The 26,182-nt window shown below is 42.9% G+C and overlaps 1 protein-coding gene and 1 long non-coding RNA gene across 2 annotated transcripts; one reads left to right on the forward strand and one right to left on the reverse strand.

Annotated features, from left to right (window-relative positions):
* Window positions 1-137: 137 nt before the first annotated feature.
* prss16 (serine protease 16) lies at window positions 138-22,986 on the forward strand. The gene is made up of 9 exons (XM_035792454.1): window positions 138-419; window positions 566-756; window positions 2,638-2,870; window positions 6,579-6,714; window positions 13,813-13,927; window positions 16,844-17,051; window positions 21,959-22,049; window positions 22,183-22,385; window positions 22,596-22,986. The coding sequence occupies exons 1-9, from the start codon at window positions 225-227 to the stop codon at window positions 22,706-22,708; spliced, it is 1,485 nt and encodes a 494-aa protein (XP_035648347.1). The 5' UTR covers window positions 138-224; the 3' UTR covers window positions 22,709-22,986.
* On the reverse strand, window positions 20,087-21,280 carry LOC127908734 (uncharacterized). The gene is made up of 2 exons (XR_008068196.1): window positions 21,203-21,280; window positions 20,087-20,825 (listed from the first exon to the last, which is right to left on the reverse strand). It is a non-coding gene; the product is annotated as an uncharacterized LOC127908734 (long non-coding RNA).
* Window positions 22,987-26,182: the final 3,196 nt, after the last annotated feature.

The following is a 26,182-nucleotide window of genomic DNA, read 5'->3' on the forward strand; positions in this document are numbered from 1 at the left end:
TTCTACCGCCACCTGCTATGCGGGAATAATATTGCACCAATCCCTACTCTTAACCCCACGACGATAGATGGCAGCACTTAGTATATCCAAATTTGGCACGTACACAAATAAGAAAAAAACATTCACATGATCACGTAAACAAATATCACGTGTCTTTCTATTTCCAAAAGAGTACTTTCACGTTTCTATGATCTTTCCTTGTTAGTTTTTCCCAGCCCGTCAACATGGCTTTTCAAGCGCTCATAGTTTTTACTTTAGCATGTCTGTGTGTCCCTTGTTACGGTAACAGAAAATTCATAGAAATAGATACATCTTCTAATGATGTTCAGAAGGGAAAAGGCAAACCTGTCTTTCAGGAGCAATGGATTACGCAAAAACTGGACCACTTCAACGGTGCAGACAGTCGAGTGTGGAATCAAGTAAGTTCTGTCATTTTATTATATTCTTATTCGCACTGCAGTGTATGGAGATATCAGTTACATGTTAGTTGTTCTGTCTACTGTCTAGGCGTAATCAAATCTGTTAGTTCATGCATAACACAACATACCGTTTATTACATTTCCAGAAATTCCTTGTAACTGAGACGCACTACAGAGCTGGAGGACCGGTGTTTTTGATGATCGGCGGAGAAGGTCCAATCAACGCCGGATGGATGGCCATGAACCCTGGGTCGGCCTGGCTTACTTATGCCAAGAAGCTCGGCGCCCTCTGCCTTATGGTAGAGCATCGTTTCTACGGCGACAGTCGTCCCACAGTGTAAGTTTTTTAAATATACAGTATCAGTCAAAAGTTTGGACACCTACTCATTCAAGTGTTTTTCTCTATTTTTACTATTTTCCACATTGTAAAATATAATAGTTAAGACATCAAAACTATGAAATAACACACATGGAATCATGTAGTAACCAAACAAGTGTTAAACAAATCAAAATATATTTTAGATTCTTCAAAGTAGCCACACTTTGCCTTGTTGACAGCTTTGCACACTATTGGCATTCTCTCAACCAGCTTCAGCTGGAATGCTTTTCCAACAGTTCCCACATATGCTTCTTTCACTCTGTGGCCCAACTCATCCCAAACCAATTGGGTTGAGGTCAGGTGATTATGGAGGCCAGGCTATCTGATGCAGCACTCCATCACTCTCCTTCTTTGTCAAATAGCCCTTACACAGCCGGTAGGTGTGTTGGGTCATTGTCCTGTTAAAAAACCAACCTATTTTTGCTTTGTCATTATGGGGTATTGTGTGTAGATTGATGAGGAAAAAAACTGATGGGATGGTGTATCGCTGCAGAATGCTGTGGTAGCCATGCTGGTTAGGTGTGCCTTGAATTCTAAATAAATCACTCTGTGTCACCAGCAAAGCACCCCACACTATCATACCTCCTCCATGCTTCACGGTGGGAACCACACATGCGGAGATAATCCGTTCACCTACTCTGCGTCTCACAAAGAAACAGCGGTTGGAACCAAAAATCTCACATTTGGACTGATCAGACCGAAGGACAGATTTCCACCAGTCTAATGTCCATTGCTCATGTTTCTTGGCCCAAGCAAGTCTCTTCTTCTTATCCTCGGAACAGTTGATGTTTAGACGTGTCTGTTACTTGAACTCTGTGAAGCATTTATTTGGGCTGCAATTTCTGAGGCTGTTAACCGTAATGAACGTATACTCTGTAGCAGAGGTAACTCTGGGTCTTCCTTTCCTGTGGCGGTCCTCATGAGAGCCAGTTTCATCATGAGAGCCAGCTCATGAGAGCCAGCACAAGTGTGACTGCACTTGAAGTTCTTGAAATGTTCCGTATTGACTTACCTTCATGTCTTAAAGTAATGATGGACTGTTGTTTCTCTTTGCTTATTTGAGCTGTTCTTGCCATAATATGGACTTGGTCTTTTATCAAATAGGGTTGTCTTCTGTATACCAGCCCTACCTTGTCACAACACAACTGATTGGCTCAAATGCATTAAGAAGGAAAGAAATTCCACAAATTAACTTTTAAGAAGGCACACCTGTTAATTGAAATGCATTCCAGGTGACTACCTCATGAAGCTGGTTGAGAGAATGCCAAGAGTGTGCAAAGCTGTCGTCAAGGCAAAGTGTGGCTGCTTTGAATTATCTCAAATATAAAATATATTTAGATTTGTTTAACATTTTTTTGGTGACTACATGATCCCATACGTGTTATTTCATAGTTTTGATGTCTTCAATATTATTCTACAATGTAGAAAATAGTAAAAATAAAGAAAAACCTTTGAATTAGCAGGTGTGGCCAAACTTTTGACTGGTGCTGTATATGGGATGGTTTTATGTATGTTTAGATATTTCTTGTCATTTTAAATAATAAATGCGCTTGTATCACTATATTACGGTGGCTGTTCTTCATCAAATAACCTCTAGGGGAGTTCAATTGAAAGGTGAGCACCCCTGTCCAGCAGTGTCCTGTGCTCTCTCAATATGAATCTTATTTAACTGATGGATATCTGTTATTATTTGTATCTGGCTAGTTCAAAGAATCTAGTGGGATTGATTGATGTGTCGTTCATACAGAGTATAGAAATAGTCAACCAGGTGTTGAGTGAGGCTCTCAAACTGTTTTCCTCCTGACTTGATTAGCCCCTTTTCTGTCTTGTCCCTCACAGTGACCTGAGCACAGAGAACCTGCGGTTCCTCAGCAGTCAACAAGCTCTGGCCGACCTGGCTCACTTCCGCACTGTCATCGCTAAACAACGGGGCTTGACCAACAGCAAGTGGGTGGCATTCGGCGGGTCATACCCAGGTGCGTTGGCAGCCTGGTCCCGACTCAAGTACCCCCACCTGATTCAAGCTGCTGTGGCAAGCAGCGCACCTCTCCACGCCACGGTAAACTTCTCAGGTAATAATAACACACAGTAATCCTCCTTTCTCTCAGTGATCTGTCAATTTTCTCTCAGGCTTGTCCAAGTCCCCATCTCTCTTCCTCTACATGACCAGTGTCACTCTGCCTGCAGGAGTTTCAGGGTGTTACAGAATACCTGGAGGAGGGTGTTTCAATCATTTTAACATTTGTCTGAAATAAACTTAAGCAAATCACTCAATAATCAGCAGAGGCATAACAAAAGATTGAGCCTGCATTGGCCTGGACTTCAGAAGACCCCAATGTTCTGAATGTTTCACCTTGCTGAATATAGTCCCCAGCCAGATCCATTTGATGGAATAATGAACTGGAAATAGTAATGCACTGACTATGAGCCTGTCACTATCAGTGGAGGCTGCTGAGGGGAGGACGGCTCATAGTAATGGCTAGAATGGAGGCAATGGAAACCATATGTTTGATAGCATTCCATTGACTCTATTCCAGCCATTATTATGATCCGTCCTCCCCTCAGCAGCCTCCACTGGTCACTATGTATATTAGAGTTGAGGATAATGGTCAGTGTTATACCCTGGAGGGCAGATAGAGGAATAGTGGTGGATGGGGAAGAGTGAAGGGTCCTCTCTAGGTTGTTGTCTTTGGCTTTCTCTTCTTTTCTCTCTTCTATTGCCTCACTGGTTTCTTGAGGAAGAGCTCTCCCTCGCCCTCCATTTGGTAAATCCGACCACAATTATATCCTCCTGATTCCTGCTTACAAGCAACAATTAAAGCAGGAAGCACCAGTGACTTGGTCTATAAAAAAGTGGTCAGATGAAGCAGATGCTAAACTACAGGATTGTTTTTCCATCACGGACTGGAACATGTTCTGGGATTCTTTCGATGGCATTGAGTAGTAAACCACATCAGTCACTGGCTTTATCAATAAGTGCATCGAGGACGTCGTCTCCACAGTGACTGTACGTACATACCCCAACCAGAAGACATGGATTACAGGCAACATTTGCACTGAGCTAAAGGGTAGAGCTGCCGCTTTCAAGGTGCGGGACTCTAACACGGAAGCTTATTAAAAATCCTGCTATATCAAACAGGCAAAGCATCAATACAGGGCTAAGATTGAATCGTACTACACCGGCTCCGACGCTTGTCTTATGTGGCAGGGCTTGCAAACTATTACAGACTACAAAGGGAAGCACAGTGGTGAGCTGCCCAGTGACACGAGCCTACCAGATGAGCTAAATCATTTATATGCTCTCTTCGAGGCAAGAAACACTGAAGCATGCATGAGAGCATCAGCTGTTCCGGACGACTGTGTGATCACACTCTCCGTAGCTGACGTGAGTAAGACCTTTAAACAGGCCAACATTCACAAGGCTGTGGGGCCAGACGGATTACAAAGATCTGTGCTCTGGGCATGTGCAGACCAACTGGCAGGTGTCTACACTAACATTTTCAATATGTCCCTGATTGAGTCTGTAATACCAACATGTTTCAAGCAGACCACCATAGTCCCTGTACCCAATAACACGAAGGCAACCTGCCTAAATGACTACAGACCCGTAGCACTCACGTCCGTAATCATGAAGTGCTTTGAAAGGCTGGTAATGGCTCACATCAACACCATTATCCCAGAACCCCTAGACCCACTCCAATTTGCATACCGCCCAAACAGATCCACAGATGATGCAATCGCTATTGCACTCCACACTGCCCATTCCCACCTGGACAAAAGGTACACCTACGTGAGAATGCTATTCATTGGCTACAGCTCATTGTTCAACACCATAGTAGCCTCAAAGCTCATCAATAAGCTAAGGATCCTGGGACTAAAACACCTCCCTCTGCAACTGGATCCTGGACTTCCGGACGGGCCGCCCCCAGGTGATCAGGGTAGGTAGCAAAACATCTGCCACACTGATCCTCAACACTGGAGCCCCTAAGTGGTGCATGCTCAGTCCCCTCCTGTACTCCTTGTTCACCCACGACTGCATGGCCAGGCACGACTCCAAGACCATCATTAAGTTTGCAGACGACACAACAGTGACAGGCCTGATCACAGAAAACGACGGGACAGCCTATAGGGAGGAGGTCAGAGACCTGGCCTTGTGGTGCCAGAATAACGACCTATCCCTCAATGTAACCAATACTAAGGAGATGATTGTGGACTACAGGAAAAGGAGGACCGAGCACTCCCCCATTCTCATCGACAGGGCTGTAGTGGAGAAGGTTGAGAGCTTCAAGTTCTTTGGTGTCCACATCACCAGCAACTAGAATGGTCCAAACACACCAAGACAGTCGTGAATAGGGCACGACAAAGCCTATTCCCCCTCAAGAAACTAAAAAGATTTGGCATGGGTCCTCAGATCCTCAAAAAGTTCTGCAACTGCACCATCAAGAGCATCCTGACTGGTTGCATCACTGCCTGGAACGGCAATTACTTGGCCTCCGACCGCAAGGCACTACAGAGGGTAGTGCATACAGCCCAGTACATCACTGGGGTTAAGCTGCCTGCCATCCAGGACCTCTACACCAGGCGGTGTTAGAGGAAGGACCAAAAAATTGTCAAAGACCCTAGTCATAGACTATTCTCTCTCTCTCTACTACCGCATGGCAAGCGGTACCGGAGTGCCAAGTCTAGGACAAAAAGGCTTCTCAACAGTTTTACCCCCAAGCCATAAGACTCCTCAACAGGTAATCAAATGGCTAACCGGGCTATCTGCATTGTGTCCCACCACCCGCCAACCCCTCTTTTACGCTTCTGCTACTCTCTGTTTATCATATATGCATAGTCACTTTAACCATATCTACATGTACATACTACCTCAATCAGCCCGACTAACCGGTGCCTCTATATAGCCTCGCTACTGTTATTTTTCACTGTCTTTTTTTACTGTTGTTTTTATTTCTTTACTTACCTATTGTTCACCTAATACCTTTTTTACACTGTTGGTTAGAGCTTGTAAGTAAGCATTTCACTGTAAGGTCTACACACCTGTTGTATTCGGTTCACGTGACAAATAAATGTTGATTTGATTTGACAAGGGTGTCATCTAGGCAACAGTGTCTTGGAATATGGACAACTATAACAACACACACTGACCTCTTTTGATGAGACTGGGAACATTTAGAGATCAACCAACACACACAAACACAGAAGCTCAGTTGGGAATACTGCACTGATGTCAGATACCGTCATATTTCTCCCAGTCCAAGCAAGTTTCTATTTCCCAACAATGAGCAGGCCATTGTGGTTTAGTGAGTGTTTTTAACCATAAGTGCTTTCTCTTGTTCGTCTGAACAAGGCTCACTTTTTCCACTGTAAAGATCATCATTTTTAGAAAGTCATAAACATTGAAATAATATGGTTATTATTGTGGTAACCACACATGGAGCTGGCCTGTCCATACTGGGACGCAGACACTTCAACAATATGTTTGAAAACTCTAACTCTTAACACTGTACGATATTCTAAATAAGGTTCAGGTTATTTGAACAGTACTCCTACGCACTGTTTAAGTATGACTTTGGGAGGTACTTAGAGACTGGAGGCAGAAAGGGTTCTATAAATACAATCCACTCATTATATATTATGACATGACTTACTGGCTCTGTGTTGGAACAGTCACCATGTCTTTATATTGTCTCAAAATATTATTTGCTCTGTTTAAATAGTGTTGGTTCATCGTGACTTGTGTTTGAACTGTGTGTTGTCTCTCTCTGCATTTTGCCCAGAGTACCTGGAGGTGGTGTGGCGGGCCCTGGCAGCTGAGAACCCAGAGTGCCCCCTGCTGGTAAAGAAGGCTTTTGACACCCTGCAGGAGCGCATCAAAGACCCCAACAACTACGACAACATCACCAAAGATTTCAAGTACTACACCTCTCCTCTTTTCCCGCCTCTCACAATATAGCCCACTGTCACGAACCGGATCAAAGCCCGTAACAAAAAGGGAGACAACGTGGAGATATATTTAAAAACATATTTAATAACTGAAGTAACCTATATACAATAAACAATGGTGTGTGAGTGGTTGCATGCATAGATGTGCCAAAACAAACAAACTGGCCACAACCAAAATCAAACAGTGTCTCAGGGAGAGAGTCACCTTAATGAATGGGGAAAAGGTGTATTTATCCCCGGGACACACCCGGGCCAAGGTGTGTCCCATTTCGCTGACGACCCTCCCGGCTCCGCCCACCAACATCCTATTAAGGAAAACAAGAGCAAAGAGAAAGAATTCAGCAGACAAGAGTAGGAGGGTCGTTACAGAGAAAGAATTCGGCAGACAGAGTAGGAGGGTCGTTACACCGCAAGCATATACACTCTCTCAAATAGTTATTCTCATCTACTGGAATAGTAGAAAATAGTTACAGTAAGAAGAATCACTACATAGTAGAGAATGACGAATACCACAGAACAGGTGTGTTGTGTGGCTGAGGACAAACAGGTGTGTTATTAAATTGGGGTCAAGTGGCAGGAAATGATCCAGTCACTCCAGCTCCTCTCCTAACTGTCCTAAGTGTGTGTGTTGACGGTGCTGGTGTGAGATTGGTCTGGTTGCAGCTCATCTCTCTTGGCCTTCAATGTCTGCACTGGCAGCTTGAGATATCGGAACGTCGGGCACGCACTGGAATCTGTTGGAATGCCATGGCATCCGATCCTGTCTCTATGGTAATGTCTACACTTCACACTTTGCGACTTCTACTATCAGAATACGAAGATCGCATTGAAAAGACTGGTCTAGACGCACAAAAGTCGCTTTGTGGTCTGATTGTGTTCAAATCTGGCTGACCACTTCAGGAGGTGGTCAGGGATGCATTGTGTGCGGATTTCTCCGTCTGGATGCAATCAGGCAACAGGAACGCGCGTGGGCATCATCATCATCATCATCATCATAATTTCTCCCACAAGTCTCCAGAAAGCTTGTGTTTTGGGACCTAGCGGCACCTTTTCTTTATATGTTTATTTAACCTTTGTTTAACAAGGCAAGTCGTTGGAGGAAATACATTTCTAGTATATGTACTGGCCTCAGTCTAACCAGCTAGCTAATAAACTCAGCAAAAAAAGATATGTCCTCTCACTGTCAACTGCGTTTATTTTCAGCAAACTTAACATGTTAAATATTTGTATGAACATAACAACATTCAACAACAGACATAAACTGAACAAGTTCCACAGACATGTGACTAACAGAAATTGAATAATGTGTCCCTGAGCAAAGGGAGAGTCAAAATCAAAAGTAACAGTCAGTATCTGGTGTGGCCACCAGCTGCATTATGTACTGCAGTGCATCTCCTACTCATGTACTGCACCAGATTTGCCAGTTATTGCTTTGAGGTGTTACCCCACTCTTCCACCAAGGCACCTGCACGTTCCAGGACATTTCTGAGGGGAATGGCCCTAGCCCTCACCCTCCAATCCAACAGGTCCCAGACGTGCTCAATGGGATTGAGATCCGTGAGCTTCGCTGGCCATGGCAGAACACTGACATTCCTGTCTTGCAGGAAATCACGCACAGAACGAGCAGTACGGCTGGTGGCATTGTCATGTTGGAGGGTCATGTCAGGATGAGCCTGCAGGAAGGGTACCACATAAGGGAGGAGGATGTCTTCCCTGTAACGCACAGCATTGAGATTGCCTGCAATGACAACAAGCTCAGTCTGATGATGCTGTGACACACCGGCCCAGACCGTTCCAGAGTACAGGCCTCGGTGTAACGCTCATTCCTTCAACGATAAACTAGAATCCGATCATCACCCCTGGTGAGACAAAACATCGACTCGTCAGTGAAGAGCACTTTTTGCCAGTCCTGTCTGGTCCAACGGCGGTGGGTTTGTGCCCATAGGGGACGTTGTTGCCGGTGGTGTCTGGTGAGGACCTGCCTAACTACAACAAGCCTACAAGCCCTCAGTCCAGCCTCTCTCAGCCTATTGCGGACAGTCTGAGCACTGATGGGGGGATTGTGCGTTCCTGGTGTAACTCGGGCAGTTGTTGTTGCTGCCATCCTGTATCTGTCCCGCAGGTGTGATGTACTGTGCAGGTGTTGTTACACGTGGTGCTGCCACTGTGAGAACGAGCAGCTGTCCGTCCTGTCTCCCTATAGCGCGGTCTTAGGCGTCGCACAGTACGGACATTGCAATTTATTGCCCTGGCCACATCTGCAGTCCTCATGCCTCCTTGCAGCATGCCTAAGGCACGTTCACGCAGATGTGCAGGGACCCTGGGCATCTTTCTTTTGGTGTTTTTCAGAGTCAGTAGAAAGGCCTCTTTAGTGTCCTAACTGTGACCTTAATTGCCTACCGTCTGTAAGCACCGTTCCACAGGTGCATGTTCATTGTTTATGGTTCATTGAACAAGCATGGGAAATGGTGTTTAAACCCTTTACAATGAAGATCTGAAGTTATTTGGATTTTTACAAATTATCTTTGAAAGACCGGGTCCTGAAAAAGGGGTTTCTTTTTTTGCTGAGTTTATTTAAAAAAAAACATTTGGGGGCTATAGTTATGCTCACCCGTATGCAATCCCTTTAGCATTGCTTGCCAGCTTGCTGGCTAGCTATAGAGGCCATCAGCAGTAGCTAAATACTGTAGCTGCTAAATACTGTAGCTAGCCAGCAAGCAATGCTATTTTGCCTATTCTACCGTTTTGTAGAATGCATACAGGCATATAATGCAGGAAAATGGAATTCGGGCACACTGTGGGCATTTAAATGTAGGTGTAGATGCATGACTGGTTCGAAATTCGATCAGAATACTAAAGCTGCAAGAACTGTCAAGTCTAGACATGGCAATAGTCTCTCTGAAAGGCATTGGTGCACAAGGCGGACAAAGGAATCACTCTCCACCTCTTCATTCAGTCCCTCTTTTTATCTTTCCCTCTCCCTCTTAACCTTTCCCTCTCCCTGTTAACCTTTCCCTCTCCCTGTTAACCTCTCCCTCTTAACCTTTCCCTCTCCCTGTTAACCTTTCCCTCTCCCTGTTAACCATTCCCTCTCCCTGTTAACCTTTCCCTCTCCCTGTTAACCTTTCCCTCTCCCTGTTAACCTTTCCCTCTCCCTGTTAACCTTTCCCTCTCCCTGTTAACCTTTCCCTCTCCCTGTTAACCTCTCCCTCTTAACCTTTCCCTCTCCCTGTTAACCTTTCCCTCTCCCTGTTAACCTCTCCCTCTTAACCTTTCCCTCTCCCTCTTAACCTTTCCCTCTCCCTCTTAACCTTTCCCTCTCCCTCTTAACCTTTCCCTCTCCCTGTTAACCTTTCCCTCTCCCTGTTAACCTTTCCCTCTCCCTGTTAACCTTTCCCTCTCCCTCTCAACCTTTCCCTCTCCCTGTTAACCTCTCCCTCTCCCTGTTAACCTCTCCCTCTCCCTGTTAACCTCTCCCTCTCCCTGTTAACCTCTCCCTGTTAACCTTTCCCTCTCCCTGTTAACCTCTCCCTCTCCCTGTTAACCTCTCCCTGTTAACCTCTTAACCGTCATCGTATCATTTATTGGTGTGTTTGTAGACTTGAAAGTGAAAGGGTTTGAGTCAAGTGTTTGTGTGGCATGTCTGCATGCCTTGGTCACATTGGTCTTTGGCTTTAGTGGCAGTCTCTTATTACTGCATGCTCTCTGTGTGCTTGTTCCAGGTTGTCATAGTGACTGTATGGTCATTTTATATGGTGAACGGTGGGCTGAGACTGCTTTATTAGTCTGGCAACTGCTACTGATGTCAGACTGACACACACAGCCCACGCATGTGTCTGGGCAGCCGCCTGACCACACTGTACAAGTGCGCACACACAAAAACACATGTACATGTAGTCCATGTCTCTGTCTGTCCTATTTTCTAACCACAAGATACCCCAGAGACCGTGTCACAGTTCTGTCCTGAGGTCGCTCTGTCACGGGTCACTTCCAAAGTCAACATGTGACCTCAACTAGTGGGTGGGACTGGGCCTGTTGTGGGCGGTGACTAATGACAACACAAACAACAACCCTCTAGGGCTTTTGGATGATGTTAATTTGCTAGACATGACCTCCTCTGCTCCTGAGTCCTTAAATAGAATGAATAGAACGGTCGTCCCCGTTCAAGTCAATAATGGCAGAATGGGTGGACTGGCAGCCATTGGGGGAAGTAAAAGCAGGAAGTGTACTCATCAATATGTGCCATGATTTGTTGATTCAACTTAACTGACATTACAAAAATGACATTCCATTGCATGGGCCACATTAGTTAACATAATTTGAATGAACATTCTACATTGCCAAAGAAATTATTACATCACAATACCAGGCAGCCATTGAGTGTAATGATGAATGAGTTTACCAGCCAAATTGCCAGGGTTAGAGGTTCCAAGCCCGTTCTATTCATTCTATTTCTGCGTATGTTTGTGAATTCAATCTGGAGTGCCAGAAGGCGCTCAGAGTGCGCTCTGGACGTTTGTAAATTCAGAGCGCAGTCAAATTGTCGGTTTGTAAATTCAGAGCGCTGTCAGATTATCCGTTTGTAAATTCAGAGCGCTGTCAGATTGTACGTTTGTAAATTCAGAGCGCTGTCAGATTGTCCGTTTGTAAATTCAGAGCACTGTCAGATTGTCCGTTGAGCGCTGTCAGATTATTTGTTTGTTGTAAATTCAGAGCGCTGTCAGATTGTCCGTTTGTAAATTCAGAGCGCTGTCAGATTGTCCGTTTGTAAATTCAGAGCGCTGTCAGATTGTCCGTTTGTAAATTCAGAGCGCTGTCAGATTGTCCGTTTGTAAATTCAGAGCGCTGTCAGATTGTCCGTTTGTAAATTCAGAGCGCTGTCAGATTGTCCGTTTGTAAATTCAGAGCGCTGTCAGATTGTCCGTTTGTAAATTCAGAGCGCTGTCAGATTGTCCGTTTGTAAATTCAGAGCGCTGTCAGATTGTCCGTTTGTAAATTCAGAGCGCTGTCAGATTGTCCGTTTGTAAATTCAGAGAGTTGTCAGATTGTCCGTTTGTAAATTCAGAGCGTTTCGCTCTCTGAATGTTCAGAGCACTCACTGGACGCTCTGATTGAGGAGTAGGGTTGATCCGAGCGCTCTTACCTCACAATGTCAGTCAAGCACCCAAGCTAACTGGCTAGCTTTGGCTAGCTGGCTGGCTACTTCCAGGCACAAATGAGAGAACACCTTTTTACTCGCCCTAGCAGAGCTGGTTAGGCTGTTTTCATGTTATCCAGAGCGTTTGTGACGAACTGTGATGGTGGCAACAATTGAATTACACTTTTTTGCTGACGTTTACTGGCACCTGCAATATACAAACGGTGTTGAGCGTTCGCAAATTCATCAGTTATTCTGCGTTCTGCACACTCAGGCGAGAGTGCTCTGAAATCGGAGTAGGGGGGTGTGACCTATGCGACCGAAGACTCATTTGCGGCAACGCCTTGCTTGTTTCAGAAAAGAGCAACAAAGTTTACTCACATTGTTAAGAGTCCATGTTACAGCAGAAACGGACTTAACCACACTAATGCCCAGCTGTCCCGTGTTCATATTTTTAATAAAAATGTTATGGTGGTTATTTTATTTTCATGCTGGTCTTCATCCATAAACGTCGGTTACACGGTAATTGTGCCAGCCCTACGCCACACTATAACCCCTAGGCAGCCCCCTTCAACCCAATCACTGTCACCATGACGAACGACTTCATTATCCCCTGGTTATGGGTGTGAGGGATCCGTGTAATATCCTGGTTATATTAAGCTGACAGGCTAGGTCGAAAAAATACAGGCTAAAACAACATAATAAATCCATGCGGAACGTTCAAACATAAACACACTCATTGCACCAGCGCCGTGGCTGATTCTACAGGATCAGCATTGAAAAGTTAACCAGTGTTCGGAAAATCAAGTAATAAATTGGCTTTTGAGAATTAGAAAAACGTTTAAATGATTAAAATGACAGTAAAACAGTGTATGCTATGTGTTTGCTGAGCAGTTAGCTGAAATTCAATACGATTGTGTTCATTTTACACTTTGATGGCGAACTTCTGTACTGCTTCCATTCACGCCGTCATTTTCACTCCGGCGCAGAGTCCAATTAATTTATTTTCCAACGCTTCTGTGTGGAATTATTACGTTGTTTTAACCTGTTATCTTAAACCTAACTGACGGGTTGGGTCAAGTATTTCCTTCTGTCAGTCTGACAACATGTCAGTTCATACTGCAAAAGCTTTTATTGGTTGGAGGACGTCCTCCGGAAGTGGTCATAATTACCATGTATGTCTATGGAAGGGGGTGAGGCCTACCCGCCTCCTATGTTTTGTATTAAAGTCAATGTAGCTAGCTGTCCTCCGGCTACACCATGGTGCTAGCCCAGACAGTGCTGTTGAAGTTACTGAAGTTCCCTTCATTGCAAACAGTGTATTTTAATCAATTATTTGGTGACATGAATATATTTAGCATAGTTTTATCTAAAAAGGATAAATGTTTAAATATTAATTTTTTAAACTATTTTTGTAAATTGATCATGCTGTATATAGACTTTTCTACTGTATCATTGTATGTGTTTACTCCATGTGTAACTCTGTGTTGTATGTGTCAAACTGCTTTGCTTTATCTTGGCCAGGCCACAGTTGCAAATGAGAACTTGTTCTCAACTAGCCTACCTGGTTAAATAAAGGTGAAATGTAAAAAATTCACTGAGGAGGATGGTCTTCCACTTCCTTCTCTGAGGAGCCTCCACAGATGTATATACTGTAAGCGTCAGGAGTACCTTGGGGCTCCTTTCCGCTTGTACAAAAATGACTAGATAGAAAGGAGTGAGCTAATGTGAGTGTCAAATGGACTCTAAAACAGAACAATAGTGACCTAGTGTATAAGATGAGGTTGTTTGCGTTCCAGGCTTACTTATACAGAGGTCTAGTTCCATGAATGTGTATACTCTATACTGTCATCAGCAGTGGCCCTCGGTCTCTATAACACAGCTCACTCTCTCTCTCGCTCACTCTCACTCTTTCATTCTCTGTCTCTCAGTTTATGTTCAAAACTGCAGATCCAGTCAGAGAAGGACCGGGCATACATCCTAGATGCCCTGGCAGACAACATTATGAACACAGTCCAATACAACAATGACAATAGAGAATTTGAGGTAAGAGAGGTTTGTGGACAGTATGTCATTTCAGGGTATAAGGAGCCTGGTTGACCTAGGAGAGGAACCATTTTGAGTCAGGATTAGGGTAGTTTGGGGCTCAAAGGGGCAGTGGTGGAAAAAGTACCCAATTGTCATACTTTAGTAAAAGTAAAGATGCATTAATAGATCATGACTCAAGTAAAAGTGATAGTCACCCAGTAAAATACTAATTGAGTAAAAGTCTAAAAGTATTTACTTTTAAATATACTGAAGTATTAAAAGTAAATGTAATTGCTAAAATATACTTAAGTATCAAAAGTTAAAGTATAAATCATTTAACATTTCTTATATTAATCAAACCAGACAGCCTTGTTTTCTTGTGTTTTAAATTTATGGATAGCCAGGGGCGCGCTCCAACACTAAGATATCGTTTAAAAATGAAGCATGTGCTTAGTGAGTCCACCTGATCAGAGGCAGCAGGAGTGACCAGGGATGTTCTCTTGATAAGTGTATGAATTAGACCATTTTCCTGTCCTGCTATTCATTCAAAATTGAACTTTTGGGTGTCAGTGAAAATGTATGGCGTAAAAAGTACACAGTGGTGTAAAGTAATTAAGTAAAAAATACTTTAAAGTACTACTTAAGTAGTTTTTGGGGGGTATCTGTACTTTAATTTACTATTTATATTTTTGACTACTTTTACTTCACTACATTCCTAAAGAAAATAATGTACTTTTTACTTTAAAAAATATATATTTTATACATTTTCCCTGACACCCAAAAGTACTCATTACATTTTTCATACTTAGCAGGACAGAAAAATTGTCCAATTCACTCACTTATCGAGAGAAGATCATTGGTCAGTCCCACTGCCTATGATCTGGCAGACTCACAAACGCAAATGTTTCATTTGTAAGTTATGTCTGAGAGTTGGAGTGTTTCTCTGGCGATCCATAAATTGAAAACACAAGAAAATGGTGCTGTCTGGTTTGCTTAATATAAAGGATTTGAAATGATTTACAGTTTTACCTTTGATACTTAAGTATATTTAAAACCAAATACTTTGACTCAAGTAGTATCTTACTGGGTGATTTTCACTTTAACTTAAGTTATTTTCTAAGTATGACAATTGAGTACTTTTTCCAGCACTGAAAATACATCGGGGCGGCAGGTAGCCTAGTGGTTAGAGCATTGGACTAGTGTATAGCTTCCATCCCTCTCCTCGCCCCTACCTGGGCTCGAACCAGGGACCTTCTGTACACATCAACAACAGCCACTCTCAAAGCATCGTTACCCATTGCGCCACAAAAGACACGGCCCTTGAAGTGCAAGGGGAACAACTACTTCAAGGTCTCAGAGCGAGTGACGTCACCGATTGAAACACTATTAGCGCACACCACCGCTAACTAGCTAGCCATTTTCACATCGGTTACCCTAGTAACCGAAAGGTTGCAAGATCAAATCCCCGAACTGACAAGGTAAAAATCTGTCATTCTGCCCCTGAACAAGGCAGTTAACACACTGTTCCTAGGCCGTCATTAAAAATAAGAATTTGTTCTTAACTAACTCACCTAGTAAAATAAAGGTAAAAAAAATAAAAAATACATATTTAGGAATGTAGTAAAGTTACAGTAGTCAAAATATAAATAGTAAAGTACAGATACATTTAAAAAAACTATTTAAGGAATACTTTCAAGTAATTTAACTTTTGTACTTTACACCACTGGAAATGGGGTTGAGGAAGAAGGGACAGGTAGCTCAAAGCTGAAGCCCAAGGGAGTAAATAAAACCGCAATTCTTCCAAAGCGAGAGGCCCAGGGTTGTGGCCCAGAAAAGAGGCTCTCCTGGCGGTTCTCTGGGCTTTAATGCACCCCTATCCGAAACCGTGACCCCTCTCATAACCAAGTAGTGTCTGTCTTTACCTCAGGAAGGGAGGCCAGAGAGGGGGGTCTGAGCTTAGAGATCTGACCATTTTCCCAGGGGTCTTTTGTGGTCACCATGGCGATTCTCTCTGTGGCTTGTTGCCTGTGGAGATGTGAGTCCAATTACCAATAATGTGGAAAAAGGGCACAAAAGAGCCTTTGGATTCAGACAGGCTCCAGTTTCCTGGACTCAGAGCAGAGAGCTGCTTTAAAAGGAGTGGTTTTGTATGAACTCCACAGAACAACACACTAATAAAGTGATTGGTTGGCTCCAGCGCCAAGAGGGATGGATAGGGGCTGGGGGTTCAGGTACCATTGAGGAATTTGTATAGGGAGTGAAGCAGATAGGGGGGGTGTAATCTAACCCGATAATCTAATACCCCTGCATGGTTGAGCAATGTGTGGCTCATAAAATAGGAAGGAAATTATGTAATCTTATGAAACAATGTTTATAAGGTTATTATTTTTCCATGTATTAACTTAATATAGCAGAGATCCAAACATAGACATGTCTTCTTGTGATGGTCACAGGTGGGGTTAATTTTTCAGCTCTGTGTCGAACCCAGTTGTAGTAAATATGTAACTAACTAAAGATCTCACGTGTACCTTAGCTGCTTAGCATACTTAGTAGAAATGTGTAGCTCTGTATGATACCAGTGAAGTACAGTACCAGTCAAAGGTTTGGACACAGCTACTCATTCAAGGGTTTTTCTTTAATTTGTACTATTTTCTACATTGTAGAATAATATTGAAGACATCAAAACGACGAAATAACACATATGGAATCATGTAGTAACCAAAAAAGTGTTAAACCCTTTGTCTTGATGACAGCCTTTGATGTCTTCACTATTGTTCTACATTGTAGAAAATAGTAACACATTTTAAAAACCTGGAATGAGTAGGTGTGTCCAAACTTTTAACTGGTACTGTAGATAGACAGCGGTAGTCAATGAGAATCTACAGACTTCCACCCACAGTTATAGTGAGTAACCATGATGTTGTGTCATTGCAGCATGTGTTGGACACGAACTGCACCATTAAGACTGTGTGTGGTGTGATGTCCGATGCCTCTCTGGGAGACCCCTACTACCGCTTCGCTGCTTTTGTTCGCCTCAGAACCATTACCCAACTTCTTAAGCCCTGTGTTAAAGACCTCACCTACAACGCTAACCTTCAGGACCTCAGGAACACATCCTATAGCGGACCCCACGGTGGGGGAGGTGAGGGGGTAGAGGGGCAAAGGACCGCACTGCGGGGGAGGTGCGGGAGGAGAGGGGCAAAGGACCGCACTGCGGGGGAGGTGCGGGAGGAGAGGGGCAAAGGAACGCACTGCGGGGGAGGTGCGGGAGGAGAGGGGCAAAGGACCGCACTGCGGGGGAGGTGCGGGAGGAGAGGGGCAAAGGATCCCATAGTGGGAGAGGGGTTGGAGTGGTGAAGGGGTAGAGCATCTCTCTGGGGATGTATGTCAATGTCCTAAAAAAAAAAACTCTGTACAATGCCAAGGGACAAAAGAAGCCAAACCTGCTTTATCAGCAGTTAACACTGAGACCCTGAGACCGTCACTCAATACTGGTCCAGGGGATCCTTGTCCATAATGCTTTTATTTACATTGCTATTTGCACAATTATTTGCTTTGGTAAATTTGAATGGTGATCACCGTACACACCATTTCAATGGACTATCTCATGCTATATGTTTTGTGAAGAAAATGAAGAGTACAAGTGATGGGCTGGAGCTAGAGCAGGTTTGGCTCCTGTTGCCTCTGCAGCGTGTAAAGTGTGTTTTATACACTTTTAATAGTGTTATTCAGCATTAAAGAAAGATCCCTCCTTGTTATACTGCTTGACGGTGGGGTTGTGTGCGTACATGTGTGTGTTTGTTTGTCTGCGTGTGCGTGAGTGCATTTGCTAAGACAGGCATTTTACATATATTCCTTTTAGTTTTACAGTGGATAGTGTTGTCTCTCTATATCCTCTGATCTAGAATGTTGGTTAGAGCCCTGTCATAGGTTGTGTTCGGTTAGTAATAATGTTCAACCAGTTTCCATGTTGTGCTCTGGCCTTTGGCTGTGGCCGTGGTTCCCAGGGGTAGTTTCCTTGGCTGGGAGGGCTTATTGGTTTAGTGGGGATCACTGGGACAGGAAGTGAGCTTTTAAAAAGCCGCCCGGAGCTTCTGTAAACCACCCACTTTTCCCTTCTCTCTCCCTCTCTTCCTGGTAACTTTGCTCCCTCTTTCTTTCCTTTCTTTGTCTTTGCTCAAAGGCACAAAACAGTGCATTTGAACAGTAAATAGTTTTTCCCTCAAATTATTTTTGACAACTTAACCTGTCATTCAAGTCTTGTGGTATTACTATGTAATTTAAGCAATGAAGTTGAAAGTTAACATTTGTTCTAGTGAGACACATATTTGCTCTAGTGAATCAGAAAAGGTGAAGTCACCAGAGACATACATACAAATGATTATTATATAACTAAATATACTGTAACTGACAGTGTTGATTGGACCCTACTATATGTACAGTGCCTTCCGAAAATATTCAGACCCCTTGACTTTTTCCACATTTTGTTACGTTACAGCCTATTCTAAAATTGATTAAATTAAAAAATGTCCTCAGAAATGTACACACAATACCCCATAATGACAAAGCGAAAACAGGTTTTTAGACATTTTTTCAATAAAAAACATAAATATCTTTATTTACAAGTATTCATACCCTTTGCTATGAGACTCGAAATTGAGCTCAGGTGCATCCTGTTTCCATTGACCATCCTTGACATGTTTCTACAACTTGATTGGAGTCCACCTGTGGTAAATACAAGACCATGGTGCTTGCTTACGGAGCTGTGAGGGGAACGGCACCTCAGTACCTCCAGGCTCTGATCAGGCCCTACACCCAAACAAGGGCACTGCGTTCATCCACCTCTGGCCTGCTCGCCTCCCTACCACTGACGAAGTACAGTTCCCGCTCAGCCCAGTCAAAACTGTTCGCTGCTCTGGCCCCCCAATGGTGGAACAAACTCCCTCACGACGCCAGGACAGCGGAGTCAATCACCACCTTCCGGAGACACCTGAAACCCCACCTCTTTAAGGAATACCTAGGATAGGATAAAGTAATCCTTCTCACCCCCCTTAAAGATTTAGATGCACTATTGTAAAGTGGCTGTTCCACTGGATGTCATAAGGTGAATGCACCAATTTGTAAGTCGCTCTGGATAAGAGCGTCTGCTAAATGACTTAAATGTAAATTAAATTGATTGGACATGATTTGGAAACGCACACACCTGTCTATATAAGGTCCCACAATTGACAGTGCATGTCAAAGCAAAAACCAAGCCATGAGGTAGAATGAATTGTCCATAGAGCCCCCGAGACAGGATTGTGTCGAGGCACAGATCAGGGGAAGGGTACCAAAACATTTCTGTAGCATTGAAGGTCCCCAATAACACAGTGGCCTCCATCATTCTTAAATGGAAGAAGTTTGGAACCACCAAGACTCTTCCTAGAGCTGGCCACCCGGCCAAACTGAGCAATCAGGGGACAAGGGCCTTGGTCAGGGAGGTGACCAAGAACCCGATTGTCACTCTAACAGGTTCTCCTTCCAACTGGACAACGACCCTAAGCACACAGCCAAGACCACACAGGAGTGGCTTCAGGACAAGTCTCTGAATCTCCCAGCCAGAGCCCGGACTTGAACCCGATCGAACATCTCTGGAGAGACCTGAAAATAGCTGTGCAGTAACGCTCCCCATCCAACCTGACAGAGATTGAGAGGATCAGCAGAGAAGAATGGGAGAAACTCTCCAAATACAGGTGTGTCAAGCTTGTAGCGTCATACCCAAGAAGACATGAAGCTGTAATTGCCGCCAAAGGTGCTTCAACAAAGTACTGAGTAAGGATCTGAATACTTGTGTAAATGTAATATTTACATGTTTAACATTTAAATATTTCCAAATAAATTAGTAAGTGTCTAAACTGTTTTTGCTTTGCCTGTGTGTGTGTGAGTGAGAATTGATGAGGAAAAATAACAATTTGATCAATTTTAGAATAAGTCTGTAACCTAACAAAACGTGGAAAAAGTCAAGGGGTCTGAATACTTTCCATAGGCAGTGTATGTATGTACAGTGGGGCAAAAAAGTATTTAAGTCAGCCACCAATTGTGCAAGTTCTCCCACTTAAAAGATGAGAGAGGCCTGTAATTTTCATCATAGGTACACTTCAACTATGACAGACAAAACGAGAAAAACAATCCAGAAAATCACATTGTAGGATTTTTAATGAATTTATTTGCAAATTATGGTGGAAAATAAGTATTTGGTCAATAAAAGTTTCTCAATACTTTGTTATATACCCTTTGTTGGCAATGACAGAGGTCAAACATTTTCTGTAAGTCTTCACAAGGTTTTCACACACTGTTGCTGGTATTTTGGCCCATTCCTCCATGCAGATCTCCTCTAGAGCAGTGATGTTTTGGGGCTGTTGCTGGACAACACGGGCTTTCAACTCCCTCCAAAGATTTTCTATGGGGTTGAGATCTGGAGACTGGCTAGGCCACTCCAGGACCTTGAAATGCTTCTTACGAAGCCACTCCTTTGTTGCCCGGCGGTCTGTTTGGGATCATTGTCAGGCTGAAAGACCCAGCCACCTTTCATCTTCAATGCCCTTGCTGATGGTAGGCTTTGTTACTTTGGTCCCAGCTCTCTGCAGGTCAGTCACTAGGTCCCCCCGTGTGGTTCTGGGATTTTTGCTCACCGTTCTTGTGATCATTTTGACCCCACGGGGTGAGATCTTGCGTGGAGCCTCAGATCGAGGTGAGATTATCAGTGGTCTTGTATGTCTTCCATTTCCTAATAATTGCTCCCACAGTTGATTTCTTCATACCAAGCTGCTTACCTATTGCAGATTCAGTCTTCCTAGCCTGGTGCAGGTCTACAATTTTGTTTCTGGTGTCCTTTGACAGCTCTTTGGTCTTGGCCATAGTGGAGTTTGGAGTGTGACTGTTTGAGGTTGTGGATGTTAGGCCCCTGAAAACAGGGGAGAAATAATCACGAGAGTGATACGGTGTTGTATTCTCAAGTCAACATTTAGTTCAATCATTTCACAAAAGTAACACATTACATAACAGAAAACCCATTATACAAATAACACAGCAAAATATCTTATTAACAACACGCATGTTCATTCACAATCGACATAAAATGGCAGCTACTCTCAGTACGACGCTATCCTTCACTTCAACCGAGCAGGGCTAATATTACTCTCTTCAAACTTAACTCTAACTTCCTCAAGACGTTACTAAAACACACCTTAAACACTCTTGACATGTTCGCTAGTTATAACATTTAAATTACTATTTTTATCATCAATAAAGTACCTGAAAACAGGGGAGAAATAATCACGAGAGTGATACGGTGTTGTATTCTCAAGTCAACATTTAGTTCAATGAGAAAAGACCGCGAATTTCCCCAGGAATATGCGTGGAGACCAGAGCAATCGATCTCCGGCTCATAGCTTAAGAGCATTTCGTAGATCACAGATTAACACTTTTAGGCACCACAAAATAAAGTAATCAATATAACGTTTACACATTACACTCACAATTCGTACCCTTTGACAGATTTGAACTTTAACACAATTATATGAATGTTATCAATCTCTATCAACTAATACTGAATGCATCTTTTTAACCTTAGATGTTTTAAGATCCTCACATACTATGAACTTACTAATACTTTTCAATGTATAACAGGCTATGAATATGTCCTTTAACCTGTCACATGGACAGGTGTCTTTTATACTGATAACACGTTCAAACAGGTGCCATTAATACAGGTAACGAGTGGAGGACAGAGGAGCCTCTTATTAAAGAAGTTACAGGTCTGTGAGAGCCAAATCTTGCTTTTTTGTAGGTGACCAAATACTTATTTTCCACCATAATTTGCAAATAAATTCATAAAAAATCCTACAATGTGATTTTCTGGATTTTTTTTCTTCTAATTTTGTCTGTCATAGATGAAGTGTACCTATGATGAAAATTACAGGCCTCTCTCATATTTTTAAGTGGCAGAACTTGCACAATTGGTGGCTGACTCTACTTTTTGCCCCACTGAATGTATCTCTGTGTATCCAGGGAGACAGTGGACATACCAGACCTGCACTGAGTTTGGTTACTTCCAGACCACTGATTCTCCTAACCAGCCCTTCGGTGGCTTTGGCCTCCAGTGAGTACTTATTTAATGCTGACAAGTATTCTCCTCCAGGTGTGTGTGTACTAGTGAAGGAATGTCTCTCTGTGGAATAACTGGATCAATGGGTGCCTCTCCTTTCTCTTTCCATCCCTTCCCTCTCTGGCAGGTACCATGTGGAACAGTGTCAGGACATTTTCAACATCAGCGCCAAGACACTCTACGCTGGAATAGACCAGACCAATGAGAACTACGGCAGCTACAACATCCGTGCCACGAGAATTGTTTTCCCCAACGGTTCCATCGACCCCTGGCATGCCCTGGGCATCACCTCTAGCATCTCAGATGACCTCCCTGCCATCTTCATAAAGGGTGAGGGCTCAACATTGGTCCGTTCTATCATTCAACTGATGTCTATGGTGTCTTGTGACTACATTCAGGTCCTTTCAATATCTGACAAATGCTTTGTACAGGACGATATCAAGAGAGCAGCTGTGTCATGTCACTGTATAACAGCAATCTCATGTCACTGTATAACAGCAATCTCTATCATATATATATATCTCACTCACTCTGATCCAGGAACAGCCCACTGTGCCAACATGTACCCTGCCAGAGCTGAGGATCTCCCCCAGCTGACCCTGGCTCGGGAACACGTCTTCCAGCTCCTACAGAAGTGGCTGAAGGAGAAGTGAGAGACAGCCACAGTGGCCAATCAGGCTGAATGAGAAGTGATAGAAAGCCATGGTTGCCAATCAGGCTGAAGGATAAGGATGTATGTTTGTTTGGAGAAAGGAAATGACCACAGTTGTACAATAGTGACTGTGCTTTAAGGATGTAAGGACTATTGATTATATCAATGTAATGTTGTTTCCTTGTACATGACAAATACAACTTTTAAGAGATTAATCAGATTTGATTTATTCTATCCTCTTCCAGTAAATTCTTTCAAAATAAAGTGTATTTCCCAATATTACTTAAGTTTTTTTCCAGACAGTCGGTGCACTTCACAATGTCTGTCTACTCTTGTGAAATATCGGCAGGAACATGCATAAATGATGCTCTCACTATTTGCACTATGACAGTAGGAGAACCATGATTATGTCCTACAAAAATGCCAGAAGATGACATGTCAAACACAAACAACATTCTGGAAATACATTGACTCCACAGCAGAGGGGCTGTGCTACAGTATATCTTTCAGTTCATATTTGCCCTGGTCAATAATATATGGGGAGAGTTTGTCCTTTAAGAGCTTGAGATTCAGTAATACTGCAAAATTCCTCTCCAGGACATGATCCTAACACAGCTGTATTCTCTCTCTCTCCAATCTTTCTTTCGCCACAGTGTTTCTTTTCACAATCCCCTTTCTATACCCAGCAGGGACACTACTCCCTCAGTCCCCTGGATTCAACCCACAGCAACACAGGGGGTGGGGTGTGAACTCTGAAACATCTGGGGCCTCATAAACCGCATATATACAAAATGTGCGTGGAAACGTTTTATTTTTAGAATCTAAAATAATTACACAGCAATCCTTTTCATATTTTATTTTCATGACCATTGCAGGCTGTGGTGGGTTCATATTCCCGAAGTAGCCATACAACTAATGGCCATGCACATCTCTCGTTTATTTAAACCTAGTAGTCTAAATAAAAAGGCTAAATATATATTTAAAGTGTAACGGCTTTCTTCCTGCGAAGGTGAGGCGGACCAAAACGCAGCGTGGCTGAAGTTCATGGTTCTTTTAATAAGAGACACTTAACATGAACAAACTACAAAACAATAAACGTGGCAAAACCGAAACAGCCCTACCTGGTGCAACAAACACAAAGACCGGAAACAACCACCCACAAAATACCCAAAGAATATGGCTGCCTAAATATGGTTCCCAATCAGAGACAACGACAGACAGCTGCCTCTAATTGAGAACCAATCTAGGCAACCATAGACATACAATTTACCTAGACGGATCACAGCCCATAAACGTACAAAACTACCTAGAAAGGAAACAGCCCCATAAACATACAAAACTACCTAGAAAGGTCACAGCCCCATAAACATACAAAAACCCCTAGACAAGCCAAAGCACATAAATCCCCCATGTCACACCGTGACCTAACCAAAATAATAAAGAAAACAAAGATAACTAAGGCCAGGGCGTGACATCAAGTTTTGCAATGCCCTAGGCAGCGCAGTTTATAATATACAGTCAAATGTAATTAACAGGTGAACAGTTTATATGTGACATTGAAGTAGGCCTATGTATGTTACTGTAACTAGGCTACCCTATAGGCTAGCCTATAACCTGTTTTAGAGAAATGCAATCATAGAGAGTTGGGCCAGTAACCGAAAGATTGCTAGATCGAATCCCCGAGCTGACAAAGTAAAAATCTGTCATTCTACCCCTGAACAAGGCAGTTAACCCACTGTTCCTAGGCCGTCATTGTAAATAACTGACATGCCTAGTTAAGTAAAGGTTAAATAAATCAAATAAAAATTGAATTTTGTAAGAGCTTTCATTGTCTGCTTATATGCCTACTTAATTTATCCTACGGTTCTGACTTGGTGTACAGGGAGAACAATGTAAGAATGGCCCATGTTCTGAATTCTTTCGCTGTACATTTCAAAACCGCTGAGCAAATAGTTATATTGACAACATCCGTCCTCGCTCGCTCATTAATGTCTTTATCGAAATTACAGATTGCCTCTTATCTGCTTGTCGTCCCCTTATGCCATAGTTTGTACATCTCAATTGTCAGTAGAAACCACAGTTTTTTAAGCAAGTCAGCAATATCAGCTTTAAAAAATAAAGGCAGTAAATGAGGCTGAATTAACTGTTTTTATACCAGACAAGGCCAGGTGTAGCAGTGGTAAGGTGTTGGGACAGCTTTATGTAGACCCTAAAAGTTTGTGGGCACTGTTTTTCACCGTTATAGTGAAATTAATGTATTGTTTATTGTTGTGTTGTGTACTGTAGTTGCGTTGCTGGCATGCACCCCCCCACACTAAGATTTACATGCCAAAATCGCCACTGTGTACCTTAACTCTTAATTAATCTCATGTAACTCAACACGCCATACATTCACAAACTCTTTAAAAAATCCTGTATTTTTAGTATGGCAGAGTCGGTGTAACTAAGCCAGGGCTTGGCCCCTCCTGTATATGTGTGTGTGTGTTTGGGGGGGTGGGATGCACACAGGTAAACAGAGGCACCAGGTGGTCCTTTTGTCCTGCCAACAGTTATCTGGGGGACCCATACAGGGGCCACTGGGGGAAACTGACTTACAATACAAGCTGTCTTCTAATGTCTCCATAGTGAGTGTTGGAGAGGTGGAGTTTGAGTAGGCTACTTATAACTTAATGTTACAAACATTTTCTCTTCTGGGTATGAAATGTCATTGCGGGGTGAGCCACTCCCTTGTCTGTACATTAACCCTTGTGCTTTGCGGCAAAAAAAATACATCCATTGTGGTATGGTCAAATTGACCCACACAGTTTAAACACACTCAACTTTATTTTGTCTTGTCAGACCTTTCAGAAATAAGAAATACAAGGATGTTTGATTTTTTAAAAACTCTATATTTATATTTGTTAAACATATTTCCTTTCTCCCAAACAAGTATCTTCCATTTGGAGCTCATTTTGGAGTGTCAGAGATCTGATGCTCTCACACTGAGAAGGAGAAGCTTGGGAAAGCTCCTTTTCACCCAAATATAATTATAAAAGTGCAACCAGAAACAGTCAAAACAAAATACATCAAAGACACTTGTTTTTTTTTGGATCTGTGCAAGTATCTATACACATGAAAGCCTCCCCCGGGTCAAAATGACCCACAGCATAAGGTTTGTATACAAAATAGAAATAGACATTCCAAAACATATCAGTGTGTCCACATTTTGAAGCTAGGTTCATGACCCTAAATGAGTAAAAGTAATTTAATTTAATGTAGAAAAATATACATTAATTTGTGTTTTAGGGGTCAAATTGACCCGCAAATTGACCCGCAACATAATATCAGGTTAATAAAAATGAGTAAACGAAATTAAGCAAATGTTTACAATAGGACACATATCACATGCACAAAGCTAAATTAAATGAACAATTTTGAATCCCAAATGGTAGGCTAGCAGTTATAAAACAGTTATTTTTAACCGTGAACTATCAAG

The sequence above is a fragment of the Oncorhynchus keta genome, chromosome 18, assembly GCF_023373465.1.
Source record: "Oncorhynchus keta strain PuntledgeMale-10-30-2019 chromosome 18, Oket_V2, whole genome shotgun sequence".
In the NCBI taxonomy this organism is placed as follows: domain Eukaryota; kingdom Metazoa; phylum Chordata; class Actinopteri; order Salmoniformes; family Salmonidae; genus Oncorhynchus; species Oncorhynchus keta.